The 16,688-nt window shown below is 43.8% G+C and overlaps 1 protein-coding gene across 1 annotated transcript; it reads left to right on the top strand.

Annotated features, from left to right (window-relative positions):
* Nucleotides 1-444: 444 nt before the first annotated feature.
* On the top strand, nt 445-15,125 carry fkbp10 (FKBP prolyl isomerase 10). The gene is given in 10 exon segments (NM_001016783.2): nt 445-671; nt 5,165-5,310; nt 5,404-5,593; nt 6,818-6,963; nt 7,537-7,726; nt 8,748-8,893; nt 9,358-9,547; nt 10,857-10,999; nt 13,089-13,252; nt 13,917-15,125. Coding segments are annotated over 10 exon segments (1,695 nt in total). The 5' UTR covers nt 445-477; the 3' UTR covers nt 14,103-15,125.
* The last annotated feature ends 1,563 nt before the right edge of the window (nt 15,126-16,688 follow it).

The raw sequence follows: 16,688 nt of genomic DNA, 5'->3' as shown, positions 1-16,688 counted from the left end.
AAGAACCCTGCAAAGTGATCGTTATTGTGCATAATAGAGCACAAATGCACAATTGCATAGGGAATACAGGAAGCACTAGGACCCTGCAGTCTGCATTTCCAGATGGATTTTTTTTTTTTTTTTTACCATCACCCCCCACCCACTTTTTCCTGTTTAGTTTCCTAAGAATAATCCTTTATTTTTAGTAAAGATTATTTGCAATAATTCAACTTTTGCATCTTAAATGGATGGAACGGCGGTCGGATAGAAATAAAAGCCCCTTAGAATTCCTACCCAGGCCATATTCCCACCTTAGTGAGGAACTCTCAGGGTCTCCTCCCCCTTCTCAAATATCCCCAGACAGCTAAGGAGTCTTCCTGCAGCCCTGCTATCCACGTTAACAAAAATTCCTTTATAAGCAGAGGCTTGGCACCCAATGAAGGAACAGAGGAGCTGGGAGCCGTGCCGCTGAAGCCTCTCACTACACCATTCCCAAACATGATGTTCAGCAGCCTCATCCTCTGGTTACAGTTCCTCATCCTCTACGTCGCCTGTGATTCGGGACCTTTGGAAGATGTAGTAATAGACCGATACGACATCCCCAAAGTCTGTCCCCGAGAGGTCCAAATGGGAGATTTTGTACGATACCATTACAACGGGACCTTTAAAGATGGACAGAAGTTCGACGCCAGGTATGTCAGCCTTTCCTTGGTTCCAATGTCCCGTTGCATGTTCGTAATGGGGCCCTCCACCCAAAAACAGGGTTTCTTTTTGCAGAATTATATACTGATTTCCAATATACAGGTATGGGACCTGTTATCCAAAAGTTTGGGATGTGGGGTTTTCCAGATAAGAGACCTTTCTGCAATTTAGATCTCCTACTCCATACTCCATAATATTTAAACATTAATTAAACCCAATAGGATTGTTTTGCCTCCAATAAGGATTAATTATATCTTAGTTGGGATCAAGTACAGGTACTGTTTTATTATTACAGAGAAAAGGGAATCATTTAACCATGAAATAAACCCAATAGGGCTGTTCTGCCCCCAATAAGGGGTAATTATATCTTAGTTGGGATCAAGTACAGGTACTGTTTTATTATTACAGAGAAAAGGGAATCATTTAACCATGAAATAAACCCAATAGGATTGTTCTGCCCCCAATAAGGGGTAATTATATCTTAGTTGGGATCAAGTACAGGTACTGTTTTATTATTACAGAGAAAAGGGAATCATTTAACCATGAAATAAACCCAATAGGGCTGTTCTGCCCCAATAAGGGGTAATTATATCTTAGTTGGGATCAAGTACAGGTACTGTTTTATTATTACAGAGAAAAGGGAATCATTTAACCATGAAATAAACCCAATAGGGCTGTTCTGCCCCCAATAAGGGGTAATTATATCTTAGTTGGGATCAAGTACAGGTACTGTTTTATTATTACAGAGAAAAGGGAATCATTTAACCATTAAATAAACCCAATAGGGCTGTTCTGCCCCAATAAGGGGTAATTATATCTTAGTTGGGATCAAGTACAGGTACTGTTTTATTATTACAGAGAAAAGGAAAATCAATTAAAAAATACAATTATTGGATTAAAATGGAGCCTACTGGAGATGGCCTTCTCGTGATTGGGAGCTTTCTGGATAACGGATCCCATACCTGTACCTTCATTCAAAAATGTCACTGATTTTAACCTGTAAATGGAATTGCTACTGACTGTGGAACAATTCAGCAGAAGCCAGACCTGGTGGAGACGTGACTTCTGCTACATTGTTCAAGAGCCAGACGCAAATCTCAGTTGCAATTAACTTTCAGAACCATTGAACATAAATGGTGAATTGAAATAATCTTTTCTTTCATTGTGCAAATAAAATAGTTTTACATTTTTGCAGATATAGAATAGTGATATCTGCAGTAAGTGCTGTTCCTAGACCATAGTGACTGTGAGAGGATGCTGGGAGTTGTAGTTTAATAATAGCTGAAGTTTGATTTTACTGTTTTAATGGATTCATAGTATTATTACTGAATACATGTTCCTGAGTTATAATTATATATTGCTCTTTTATATAATGATAAAGCTATAAATTAGGGGGGCTGAAGGGGTTAGTGCTATGGAGAGAAGTTGGGGGGCTATAGTTGGATATAGGGAAGTGTGGAATAAAGTTACATAGTGTTAGGGATACATGCATGTAAGCCCATTGCAGCACTTTGCCAGATGGCTTTGTTCGGCCTATACTGGAGGGTCTGAAGTGCCATATAAAGGGGCGTGTTGTTGGGGGGGAGTCAGGGGCCCGTGTTTGTAGACGTGGCTGAGTCAAGCCACAGCACAGTGTGAAGATGCCCTATGCTTTATTATTACACTATGTAGCCGCTATAAGCATCCGTCCCTAGCAACAGCTGGCGACTGGATTAGAGGAGTATAAACCTCAATACTTTTTATTGTTTTAGTTCCCCTTTAACAACAACTGTCCAGGATCTATTAGACATGAGTGCACTCGTAGGTTAGGCTCTGCATAAAGGGAAAGTTTGATTGGTAACATCTGAACCTTTTGAATATAAATGAAATCCCCACCCAATTAGAAGAGGTCAGTTAGGTCAGCAGCGGCCAGGGGGGCTCAGGAATTCTCAGTATGGCCTCTATAAGGGTGAATGTGCGGGAATACCAGAGCTGGGAGTGGTGAGAGAGCGTGTGGGTACCTGCACCTACATCCCAGGATCTCCCTGCTATTCTGTATATGTAATCTGCCCCCAACGTGTACAGCCGGGGCAAGTACTGCCCTTCAGCCACCGTCCTGCCCACCCTACACCTCATAGTGAGATGGGCCTTTGTCCAGCCAAATGTGCTAGCGAGGAAGCTTCCTAGAGCCCCATCCACAGACTGGAAAAGGCCTTCAGGGGCTTTAACATTCCAACATTTCCAATGTTATTAAAGGACAAGTCAGCCCAGAATATAATTTATTTCCTAATAAGCAACTTTGCAATATACATTCATTACAAATTTGCAATGGTTTTTGAGTTATTTGTATATATAATTAGCAGCGTTTTCTATTCCCTGCCCTGGGGGCTCTGGTTGAAACAATGTAACGCAAAGCAGCAGCCTGACAGACCTGACTCGCTGGAGGAGACTGACTTTGCAACATTGTTCAAAAAGTAACAACCAGGAGTTCAGCTTTCAGTAGCAAGTACATTTACTAATAACTTTTAAAGCACTGAAAAAATGTAATAAATTCATATTAGGCAAAAACATATTTTTGGGGTTGACATGTCCTTTAAAGTCATTTGTAAATATGCTGCTGCACCATCTGGCTGTATTATATATTTTTGCACCTCTGGTTTGGACTCCAGAAACAATGTAGCACATATTATTCAGAACCAGAGACCAGAAAGGGATAAATAATTACTGCTTTCAGTAGCAACACCATTTACAATTCATTTGGGTGCAGTTACCCTTTAGTATTGACTTAGTGACTATACTGTTAAGGTATCTGCAGGCTTGGACTGTTATTCAAAATAGGCCCTGGCATTTCCAGTACCCAGAGGCCCAATCAGACCCCCCCCCCCCCCCAGCCCAATAAATAAATAGTGACTGTCTGTGGCACCTTACAGCCCCCTGGCATTCCCAGTACCCAGAGGCACAAACAGCCCCCCCAGCCCAATAAATAGTGAGTGTCTGTGGCACCTTACAGCCCCCCTGGCATTCCCAGTACCCAGAGGCCCAATCAGACCCCCCCAGCCCAATAAATAGTGAGTGTCTGTGGCACCTTACAGCCCCCCTGGCATTCCCAGTACCCAGAGGCCCAATCAGACCCCCCCCCCAGCCCAATAAATAGTGACTGTCTGTGGCACCTTACAGCCCCCCTGGCATTCCCAGTACCCAGAGGCACAAACAGCCCCCCCCAGCCCAATAAATAGTGAGTGTCTGTGGCACCTTACAGCCCCCATGGCATTCCCAGTACCCAGAGGCACAAACAACCCCCCCCCCCAGCCCAATAAATAGTGAGTGTCTGTGGCACCTTACAGCCCCCATGGCATTCCCAGTACCCAGAGGCACAAACAACCCCCCCCCCCAGCCCAATAAATAGTGACTGTCTGTGGCACCTTACAGCCCCTCTGGCATTCCCAGTACCCAGAGGCACAAACAGCCCCCCCCCAGCCCAATAAATAGTGACTGTCTGTGGCACCTTACAGCCCCCCGGCATTCCCAGTACCCAGAGGCACAAACAGCCCCCCCCAGCCCAATAAATAGTGACTGTCTGTGGCACCTTACAGCCCCCCTGGCATTCCCAGTACCCAGAGACCCAATCAGACCCCCCCCCCAGCCCAATAAATAGTATAAATAAAATAGGGTTGTCACCTTATTAATATAAATTTACCGTCCAGCAGGGGGAAAAGGCAGAAACCAAAGGGGTGGGCTGTGATGTAGGAGGGGGGGACGGTGACAAAAGGGGCGGGGACATGACATCACGGACATTGAGGGGAGGATCGGAGAAGATGGAAGCGGAAGGGTACGTTTGGGGGCGGGTTCTAGGCGGATTGAGGGTTAAGGGGGTGGGTTCTAGGCGGATTGAGGGTTAAGGGGGTGGGTTCTAGGCGGATTGAGGGTTAAGGGGGCGGGTTCTAGGTGGATTGAGGGTTAAGGGGGTGGGTTCTTGGCGGATTGAGGGTTAAGGGGGCGGACCAGAGACTGAACCTCAGGATATTACATATTTACCGGCAGCTACAGTAAATTTGTAATACCGGCCCCGGCCTTGGCAGGTGTTTTACCGGCTAGGCTAGTAAAATACTGGTTGGGTGGCAACCCTATCCATGGCACCTTACAGCAGCCCCTGTGGCATTTGCCTGAACCCACAGATTGCCAGTCTGGCCTGGGTACCATTCAGATTGGGGGGTGACCAGGGCCCACTGGAACTGCTGCCTAGGGGCCCCCCACCCCTTTTGCGACTTCAACTCTCCCCCCTCCCCCCCCCCGTGCCACAATTCCTACTTGTAGCTGCAATGGGGAGGGGAGATGCCAGGATCCACCAGGTTTTTTTTACGGTGGCCCACTGGCCCAGTCTGATTACATCTCAAGTTTGCTTTTGTGTAATATGTGTTTGTATCTGTGTGTTACTTACAGTATCGCTTATGGGCAGTATTACATGTGGGTATGGACAATAACAGTCACTCTGTGCCCCTTACAGCTATGACAGAGGGGTGGCAGTGGCGGGATTTGTCGGAGTGGGGCGCCTCATCACCGGACTGGACAGGGGCATTCTGGGAATGTGCGTCAACGAGCGGAGAAAACTGATTGTGCCCCCCCACCTGGGATACGGCAGTATAGGCGTGCGTAAGTACATCACTGCCTTTTAGTGTCTTTATTCTACTCTTTAATAGCAGCGCCACGTGGTGATAATCTCCTCCTTATCTCTCCATTATCCAGCCGGCATGATCCCCGCCGACTCCACGCTCTACTTTGACATTCTCCTCCAGGACATCTGGAACAAGAATGATGAAGTACAGATAACAACCATACACAAACCCACCCAGTGCAACCGGACCGTGCAAGACTCGGACTTTGTGAGATACCACTACAATGGGACACTCCTCGATGGGACTTACTTTGACTCCAGGTAGAGAAACACCAGCAGCAACTCTGGCTCCTCCTACAGCGATTCTGCTGTTTAGCGATATTCGTATGGTTTAAAGGGGATAACTTATAGTATGTTATAGAATGTACTACAGGTATGGGATCTGTTATCCAGAAACCCGGTAGAAAGCTCTGAATTACGGAAAGGCCATGCCCCATATACTCCATTATAAGCAAATAATTCTAATTTTTAAAAATGATTCCCTTTTTTCTGTAATAATAAAACAGTACCTGTACTTGATCCCAACTAAGATATAATTACCCCTTATTGGGGGCAGAACAGCCCTATTGGGTTTATTTAATGGTTAAATGATTCCCTTTTCTCTGTAATAATAAAACAGTACCTGTACTTGATCCCAACTAAGATATAATTACCCCTTATTGGGGCAGAACAGCCCTATTGGGTTTATTTCATGGTTAAATGATTCCCTTTTCTCTGTAATAATAAAACAGTACCTGTACTTGATCCCAACTAAGATATAATTACCCCTTATTGGGGCAGAACAGCCCTATTGGGTTTATTTAATGGTTAAATGATTCCCTTTTCTCTGTAATAATAAAACAGTATCTGTACTTGATCCCAACTAAGATATAATTACCCCTTATTGGGGGCAGAACAATCCTATTGGGTTTATTTCATGGTTAAATGATTTTTTTTTAGTAGACTTATGTCACAGAGATCCAAAAAAACAGAAAGATCCCTTATCCTGAAAGCCCAAATTCCCAAGCATTCTGGATAATAGGTCCCATAGCTGTATTCCTAGCAACTTTGCAATTTGTCCTCTTTATTTTTTATAGTTTTTGAATTATTTGCCTTCTTTACCTACATCTTTCCAGCTTTCAAATGGGGGTCACTGACCCTGGCAGCCGAAAAACTATTGCTCTATGAGGCTACAATTTTATTTTTATTATTACTTTTTATTCCTTATCTTTTTATTTAGCCCCTCTTCTATTCATATTCCAGTTTCTCATTCACACCACTGCCTGGTTGCTAAGGTAAACAAGACCCTAGCAACCAAAGAGCTGCTGAAATTCCAAACTGGAAAGCTGCTAAACTCAAAGCTAAATAACTGAGAAGACTACAAAAAGACCAATTGCAAATTGTCACTTTCTACATCATACTAAAAGTCAATTTCAAAGTGAACAACCCCTTTAACATTTCCCTTGAGTCTGTAAGTCACGTGTCCTTTTCTTGTACTTTCTGTAGCTATAGTCGTTCCAGCACGTATGATACATATGTGGGGTCAGGTTGGCTCATAAAAGGCATGGATATCGGCCTGCTGGGAATGTGCGCAGGGGAAAAGAGAAGGATAATCATCCCACCATTCCTGGCCTATGGAGAAAAAGGATATGGTAACTAGAGATTATTTTCATATCTGCTCTGGATACATTTATAAAAGATTTATTTCATGATGTTTAATCTGGTTTGGAACAGTTCCCTAAGCCCCGCCCCCTGTTCCCCTGCTGATCTGGCTGACTACTTTGTGACTCAAATAAACTGCAACAGTAGCGCCTGTCCCTCAGCCTGTCTCCTCCCAATCCCACAATCCCCTGCTGCACACGTGATGTCAATAAGGAAATGAACATCCCAGTGCAATGCATTGTGGGTTATGTAGTTCCTGCATGCTGTCTGTAAGCTGTGGGGAAGTTGTTACAATGTGTAACATCAGTGTTTTAGTCCCTCCTCCCCTGCCAGGATTACAAATGATGCAGAAAGAGAAGAACAGTTTTGCAGCTGGATTTCAGCATATAAAAATGGTATTTATTCCTACTGTTTGAAGGAACAGATTACAAGGATAGGGATATTAGGGGTTTCTGTGCTGTGTGGGGCTCTTACTGAGTTAATAATGGTGTTTAGTTATAGTCATTTCAGCCTGTACATATCTTATCCACAGATTTGCAATTGCTTTATCCTCTATGTTCCAGGAACCGTCATCCCCCAACAGGCTTCTCTGGTCTTTCATGTTCTTCTGATCGATTTCCACAACCCAAAGGACGGCATCACTGTGCAGAACCAGGTGGTCCCCCAGCCGTGCAAGCGCAAAGCCGTGACCGGAGATTACGTTCGTTACCACTACAACGGGACCCTCATGGATGGAGCACTGTTTGACTCAAGGTGACTACTCCAGGAATGCTCCACTCTGTTGCAAGTCTCTACAGACCTCCATATTAATATTTTCTGTAAACAATGACCCCTCTTCACTTTGCTGTAGAGAAACCCAGGAACAGGCTTTGTAAATATAATATATACTTTATTACAGGATCATATTGGGATAGAAATAGCTTTATGCATTTCATATGCAATCATAGCCAGTCAGGGTCACACTGTGGAGTGCAGGGCCCACTGGGGCTCCCGCCATGTCCCCTAACCCCCCCCCGCAGGGTCCCTCACCCGATGTCCACCCCAGTCTACATTTCATCTACATTCACTGTTTGTGGGAATGCCTGTTACAAATATAGTCATCAATAACCTTTAATAGTGGGGAAGGCATAGAAGTTTGTTATTTCTTTGACAAATTTGAAAAATCTGTTTAAAAAGCCCCACCCAACACAGAAACCCCTAATATCCCTATCCCTGTAATCTGTTCCTTCAAACAGTAGGAATAAATACCATTTTTATATGCTGAAATCCAGCTGCAAAACTGTTCTTCTCTTTCTGCATCATTTGTAATCCTGGCAGGGGAGGAGGGACTAAACACTGATGTTACACATTGTAACAACTTCCCCACAGCTTACAGGCAGCATGCAGGAACTACATAACCCACAATGCATTGCACTGGGATGTTCATTTCCTTATTGACATCACATGTGCAGCAGGGAATTGTGGGATTGGGAGGAGGCAGGCTGAGGGACAGGCGCTACTGTTACAGTTTATTTGAGTCACAAAGTAGTCAGCCAGATCAGCAGGGGAACGGGGGCGGGGCTTAGGGAACAGGGGGCAGGGCTTAGGGAACTGTTCCAAACCAGATTATTACATTAAACATCATGAAAAGGCTGCATATTGTTTATTTGATGTATATTGCAAAGTTGCTTGAAATGATGTTTACTTTTCCAGAAAGTTTAATTTGTGTTTGGGTGGCAATTTAAAGTTCTAATGTACTCATTAAAGCTAATATCCTGTACCCTTTTCTCTACAGCTACTCCAGAAACTCCACGTACAACACATACATCGGTATGGGCTACGTCATTCCAGGAATGGACGCCGGGCTACAGGGAGTCTGTATAGGAGAATGGAGGCGAATCGTCATCCCCCCACATCTTGGTTATGGGGAGAATGGCGCAGGTAGGAGATACTTTATATATTATTAACATTTATTTATAAAGCGCCAACATATCCCGCAGCGCTGTACAATAAGTGGGTTACATACATTGGACATACAGAGTAACATATAAAGCAACCAATAACCGATACAGGAGGGGAAGAAGCCCTGCCCAAAAGAGCTTACACTCTACAAGGAGTAACATATAAAGCAATCAGTAACCGATACAGGAGGTGAAGAGAGCCCTGCCCAAAAGAGCTTACAATCTACATATAAGCTTGTAGTTGGCTCTTGTACACTGGTGGTGCCGCGAGGCTGTGAAGCACTTCTATTTCTTAGATGGACCGGAGTCCCCAGTACTTACTCTGCAAACCATGCCCCCCCCCCAAATACTAGCATTTTAGCACCCCCCCCCCCCCAGTGATTTTACCTTTTCCTTCTGCTTTAAAATGACAAGTTGAATTTCATGTAATGTTTCCCCCACCAGGGAACAGTATCCCAGGATCTGCTGTCTTGGTTTTCGACGTATACATCATAGATTTCCACAACCCAAAGGACTCTGTGGATATTGAGGTGACGTACAGACCGGACACCTGTAACACCACATCGAAAAAAGGGGATTTCATTAAATATCATTACAACTGCTCCCTGCTGGATGGGACTCTGCTCTTTTCCTCGTGAGTATCGGCCCGAGCACTATCCCCATCTACAGACTGGAGTTTATACGATCAGCCACCGAACAACTTTTCTGTTCCTTTTACCACCACTAATTAGGTTGTACAGATATGGGATCCATTATCTGGAAACCAGTTATCCAGAAAGTTCCAAATTACAGAAAGGCCATCTCCCATAGACTCCATTATAAGCAAATAATTCTAATTTTTAAAAATTATTCCCTTTTCTCTGTAATAATAAAACAGTACCTGTACTTGATCCCAACTAAGATATAATTACCCCTTATTGGGGCAGAACAGCCCTATTGGGTTTATTTAATGGTTAAATGATTCCCTTTTCTCTGTAATAATAAAACAGTACCTGTACTTGATCCCAACTAAGATATAATTACCCCTTATTGGGGGCAGAACAGTCCTATTGGGTTTATTTCATGGTTAAATGATTCCCTTTTCTCTGTTATAATAAAACAGTACCTGTACTTGATCCCAACTAAGATATAATTACCCCTTATTGGGGGCAGAACAGTCCTATTGGGTTTATTTCATGGTTAAATGATTCCCTTTTCTCTGTAATAATAAAACAGTACCTGTACTTGATCCCAACTAAGATATAATTACCCCTTATTGGGGCAGAACTGCCCTATTGGGTTCATTTCATGGTTAAATGATTCCCTTTTCTCTGTAATAATAAAACAGTACCTGTACTTGATCCCAACTAAGATATAATTACCCCTTATTGGGGGCAGAACAGTCCTATTGGGTTTATTTCATGGTTAAATGATTCCCTTTTCTCTGTAATAATAAAACAGTACCTGTACTTGATCCCAACTAAGATATAATTACCCCTTATTGGGGGCAGAACAGTCCTATTGGGTTTATTTCATGGTTAAATGATTCCCTTTTCTCTGTAATAATAAAACAGTACCTGTACTTGATCCCAACTAAGATATAATTACCCCTTATTGGGGGCAGAACAGCCCTATTGGGTTTATTTCATGGTTAAATGATTCTTAGCAGACTTAAGGTATGAAGTTCAAATTACAGAAAGACTCCTTATCCGGAAAACCCCAGGTCCCAAGCATTCTGGATAACCGGTCCCATACCTGTACTTACATATTTCTTACAGAATTCCTCCATGCTTTCATACATTTTCCTTTATATTTTATTTTTCATTGTTTCTTCATTTCTGGTTGATCAATATATATTTTGAAGCAGTCATCTTATATGTTAAAACCTAGGTTTATCTAGCTTCCACTACATCTAGTAACTCTTTCAACCCCTTTGACTGATAACAGAAATATTTTTTGTGTAGGCATGACTACGAGGCTCCGCAGCAGGTCACACTGGGAATGAACAAAGTTATCGATGGCCTGGACACTGGTCTTTTAGGAATGTGTATTGGGGAAAGGAGAACTGCCCTCGTGCCGCCCCATCTTGCCCACGGAGAGCGCGGAGGTGAGAATGTTCCTGATATTGGAATTAAGGATCTGCAAAAGCAATATTTTATTTGCAAGGGAATAGGTAGAAGCGGTTTGGGGGCACTGAAAGAAACACCCAAGGGGTTGGGGAGCAACATGTTGCCCCTGAGCCACTGGTTGGGGATCACTGACCTATATCATTGGATAGTCCCGTCCTTCTACTATGGCTTGGTCTTACTATCCAATACCTCAGTACCTTACCTACTCACACACCAGGAATCACCACCAACTTTTTAGCCATGCACTCCAACAAACATCTCTCCCAGCATCTCTCGGATTAAGCCCATTCCCACTAAACAGCCTTTAGCTTATTTACATTAGCTTTCGTACAGGTATAGGACCCATTATCCAGAATGCTCGGGGCCAAGGGTATTCTGGATAAGGGGTATTTCCGTAATTTGGATCTCCATACCTTAAGTCTACTAAAAAATCAATAAAACATGAATTAAACCCAATAGGGCTGTTCTGCCCCAATAAGGGGTAATTATATCTTAGTTGGGATCAAGTACAGGTACTGTTTTATTATTACAGAGAAAAGGGAATCATTTAAACATGAAATAAACCCAATAGGGCTGTTCTGCCCCCAATAAGGGGTAATTATATCTTAGTTGGGATCAAGTACAGGTACTGTTTTATTATTACAGAGAAAAGGGAATCATTTAAACATGAAATAAACCCAATAGGGCTGTTCTGCCCCCAATAAGGGGTAATTATATCTTAGTTGGGATCAAGTACAGGTACTGTTTTATTATTACAGAGAAAAGGGAATCATTTAAACATGAAATAAACCCAATAGGGCTGTTCTGCCCCCAATAAGGGGTAATTATATCTTAGTTGGGATCAAGTACAGGTACTGTTTTATTATTACAGAGAAAAGGGAATCATTTAACCATTAAATAAACCCAATAGGGCTGTTCTGCCCCAATAAGGGGTAATTATATCTTAGTTGGGATCAAGTACAGGTACTGTTTTATTATTACAGAGAAAAGGGAATCATTTAACCATGAAATAAACCCAATAGGGCTGTTCTGCCCCAATAAGGGGTAATTATATCTTAGTTGGGATCAAGTACAGGTACTGTTTCATTACTACAGAGAAAAAGGAAATCAGTTTTGAAATTATGAATCATTTGGTTAAAATGGAGTCTATGGGAGACAGGCTTTCCATAATTCGGAGCTTTCTGGATAATGTGTTTCAGTAGAACAAATCCCATACCTGTACGCTTAAAACCCCCAATCTTCCCTACCCAAATTCCCTTGCCACACATTATTTTTGCAGAGCTCCCACTGAGTTCCTGCTGTAGCTTGAGCTTAATACCTATTTCTTTTCAGAACTATTTCTATGACTACCTCTGGGTACCATAAACAAAGGGATCTCCTCAGGCAATCCCCACGTGCTGAACCCTGGTTCCATGGTTCTCTTAAAGTCAGGGATTACAACCTTTTATACCCACGAGCCACACTCAGATGTAAAAAGTGTTGGGGAGCCACACAAGCATGAAAACTGTTCTTTGGGGGCCAAGTAAGAGCTGTGATTGGTTATTTTGCTGGCCTACAGGAGGCTCTGCTTGGAGTAAAACTGTGTCTCCGGGTTTCCAAAACTTGGTTCCAGGGTCGGACTTGGGGGTGCAGGGCCCACCGGGGCTGCCGTTCCAGGGGCCCCGCACCCCCCAAGGTGCCTCCTCCGGCCACGTCCCCCGCAAGGCCCCCGTCGAGCACCCCCAAACCCCCCCCCCCTTCCCGCGCAAGGGGCCATTTCCAACATCCTCCCCTGAACGTGTATGTGAAACGCATCAGGGGAGGACATTGGAAGCCAGAGGAAGCAGCAATAGGGTCTGGGCCGCTGGGGCCCACCGGGTATTGTCCCGGCGGCCCAGTCCGACCCTGCTTGTCTCCAAGCCAGAAATGTAAAAATGGCACCTACTTTGAGGCCACTGGGAGCAACATCCAAGGGGTTAGTGAGCAACATGTTGCCCCTGAGCCATTGGTTGGGGGTCACTGTTTAAGGTGAACAGGGTGAATAATTTGTGTTGAGTCCTGTGTCCTAATGTTGGTTCTTCTCTACAGCCCGTGGAGTACCCCCTAGTGCTGTGCTGAGGTTTGAACTGGAGCTGCTCCACATGGAGGAGGGGATACCGGAGGGGTATTTGTTTATCTGGTTGCAGGACACTCCTGAAAACCTCTTTGAAATTATGGACCTTGACAAAGATGGAGAAGTTCCCCAAGAGGAGGTAAAACTCCATCTCTAGAGCTCATTGCTCCTCAACATAATAATAAAACTAGGTATTGTAGCATAAAAACATGATCGTAAGCTACTCGATGGCCCAAAGCAGTCTTTATTTTGTCTTTAAGAAGGAAAAAAAATCAGACCAGTGCATGAAACAAGCAACATAACACAAGAGGAACTCCAGCTTCTGAACCAAAATTCGTTAAAGAGCCCAGACAGCATAGAACCCCCTAATATCCCTATCTCTGTAATCTGTTCCTTCAAACAGTAGGAATAAATACCATTTTTATATGCTGAAATCCTGGCAGGGGAGGAGGGACTAAAACACTGATGTTAGAAATTGTAACAACTTCCCCACAGCTTACAGACAGCCTTCAGGAACTACTTAGCCCACAATGCATTGCACTGGGATGTTCCTTTCCTTATTGACATCACGTGTGCAGCAGGGGATTGTGGGATTGGGAGGAGGCAGGCTGAGGGACAGGTGCTACTGTTACAGTTTATTTGAGTCACAAAGTAGTCAGCCAGATCAGCAGGGGAACACGGGGCAGGGCTTAGGGAACAGGGGGCGGGGCTTAGGGAACTGTTCCAAACCAGATTATTACATTAAACATCATGAAACGTATAATAAAATCATTCCGCAACCATTGTTCTTGCTCTTTTTTCAGTTTTCAAATTTCCTGCATGCCCAAGTCTCGGAAGGAAAGGGAAGGTTTTTGCCCGGGTCGGACAGAGAGAAATCCGTCGCCGACATGTTCATAAACCAGGATCGCAACAAGGACGGAAAGATCACCGCAGATGAGCTGAAGCTGAAAACAGAGGAGGAAACTGAACGGGTCCATGAAGAGCTGTAAAACGTGCGCAGACTGACCACTGGTACAGGGCCAGGGGATTATGGGTACTGGTGCCAGGGGATTATGGGAGCCAGTGCCGTTACAACTACAACACCCAACAGCGATCTGAGTAGCTTCCAGCTCCCTATGGCTCTAGCAAAATTGAATCCATTGTTATTGTGTTTCTATTAGTGGGTTTAAATTATTCCTTATATCCAGTGTCATCCTGGATATTTGTATTTCTGGCAGGGAAAAGACCTGAGCTTTCTCTATGTTAAATTAACTGAAGCCCTTTCGCTTCCTAAGCTGTTTGGCACCTATATCCCCGCACATCTTTATGGAGAGAAGCTTGCCTTACAATTAACTTTAAGTCTGGGGTGCACCAAAAGTATAAACATACTAAAGGTTAATTAAAAGGCAAACTTCCCCTTTAGTTTCGATAAAGAGTGCTAATTTAGCAGATTTAAGTTGACCGATCCAATTGGCAGGGAAGATGGTGCAATTGCACTGATCCATTGTAGCACTGGGCCGGGGTGCACAGAGTGTGTGGGCCGGTCCATTTCCAGGTCGGGGGATGATCCAATACATGCACTAAATTGGGTCAATGCAGGTTTCCATTTTGGCCCATCAGCTTTGGCGCAGGAGTAGTTTTTAGCCACCGGGCAACATGCAATTTGGTCAGACACCGACCAACCTTAGGGGTTCTTCAACTCTTATGTTAACCTTTAGTATGATGTAGAGAGCAATATTCCGAGACAATTTGCAATTGGTCTTCATTTTTTATTATTTGTGGTTTTTTAATTATTTGTACAGCAGTTTTCCTGCTTGGAGTTTCAGCAGCTATTTGGTTGCTAGGATCCAAAGTACCTTAGCAACCAGGGTGTGGTTTGAATGAGAGACTGGTATATAAATAGGAAAGGGACCTGAATAGAAAAATAAGTAATAAAAAGTAACAATAACAATAAAACTGGAGCCTCACAGAGCAATATGTTTTAGCTGCCGGGGTCAGTGACCCCTATTTGAAAGCTGCAAAAAGAAGGTAAATTAAAAAAAAAAACGATGAAAAATAAATAACGAAGACCGATTGAAAAGTCGCTTATGGCCTTTCTATGACATACTAAGAGTTAACCTCCCCCTGTAAGTGTAAGCGGCCGGCCCTGCTCTGTGCGTTTCCCTCACAACTTCTAACTGAGCCGTTAGGAGACAATTCCGCTAGTGACCAAATCCTTGTCTTTTGTTTGTTTTTCCTATTTTTTTAAATGGAGGATGTAAATGTTTCAATTTTTGTAATTGACGGATGTTTACATTTATTAAAGTGTTGTGGTTGTTACGTTGTTGTTGCTGCAGGAGTCGGAACGCTTTTCCAGCCTGATACAAACCAGTTCTTCTCAATTTCTAATCCAAACACGGAACTCTCATAATGAATAGACGCAATGGGGCGTGTTTATTAACACTGGAGACAAACGTCACCGGTGATGTTGCCCATAGCAACCAATCAGCAATTCGATTTGAAATGTCACCTACGAGTTAGAAAAGCAAAGATCTGATTGGTGGCTATGGGCTACACCGCCGGTGACGTTTGTCTCCAGAGTTAATAAATACGCCCCTAACACGTTTACCAGACATTCCCCCATGTGTAATACAGGGCACTAAATTTGCCCAGGAGCAGTAACCCATAGCAACCAATAAGATGTTTAATTTTAAACAGGTGATCATTAAATTCAACTTGCTGGTTGGTTGCCATGGGTTACTGCTCCTGGGCAAACTTAGTGCCTTTTATTTTATAACCCAATTGATTTTGGCAAAAAATCTTGCCCACGTCCCGAATGGAATCCTGGCCTATATTCTTCCTCTACCAAACTTTACAGCCCACCGGCTGCATCCCCCACACCTCCTAACCCCCCCCCCCCAAAATGTCCTCCCGTGAGCGCGCATAAGTTTAACAGTCATTTTTCCCGGTGTCCCAGTCCAACCCCATTTAGACTTTCCTTCCCCTATAACCTGTATGCCAATTCCAACTCCTTATCAGCCAGGGACATGGGCACCCTATGCACCTAATACACACAGTCCAAGGAGCACCCAGTGAGACTATCTGCACCCCAGACCCCCCCCCCCCCCCACCACCCTACAAAGATCAGCCACAATCTCATTTAACTCCAGATTTTTCTTTATTGAAAGTGAATTTGCCATTAACAAAGAACACAACAAATGGTTTTTGCATCTGAGTGTAAGTAACTCTGTGGGTGCGGCGGCGCTGAATGGCGGCACAATCGGACTGCACCCAGCAAATTCTCACTTACATATTGTGCATTTCTAGACAGCAGCTTGTCTCCCTTCCACTGGATCCCAAATATGAACAGTAAATCCTGTAGTTTAGGGAGGGTCTTGTGTGGGTTCAGCAGCTACAATTTGCCAACATGGGAGGCAAAATACAACAGTTGCACAGACTTTTCCCACTGTATCCAACCTACAAAGTGGCTTTGTCTGACAGCAGTGCAAGGATATTATCTGCCCCCAGCCTGATGAAGTACAACAAATGAAACTACCCTGAAGTAAATGTCATATTCAGTAGGGGGCGCCAGTTTGTTCGGCACATCCCGGGGAATC

Source organism: Xenopus tropicalis, chromosome 10, assembly GCF_000004195.4.
Source record: "Xenopus tropicalis strain Nigerian chromosome 10, UCB_Xtro_10.0, whole genome shotgun sequence".
NCBI lineage: Eukaryota > Metazoa > Chordata > Amphibia > Anura > Pipidae > Xenopus > Xenopus tropicalis.
This window is presented reverse-complemented; position numbering and strand designations above follow the sequence as displayed.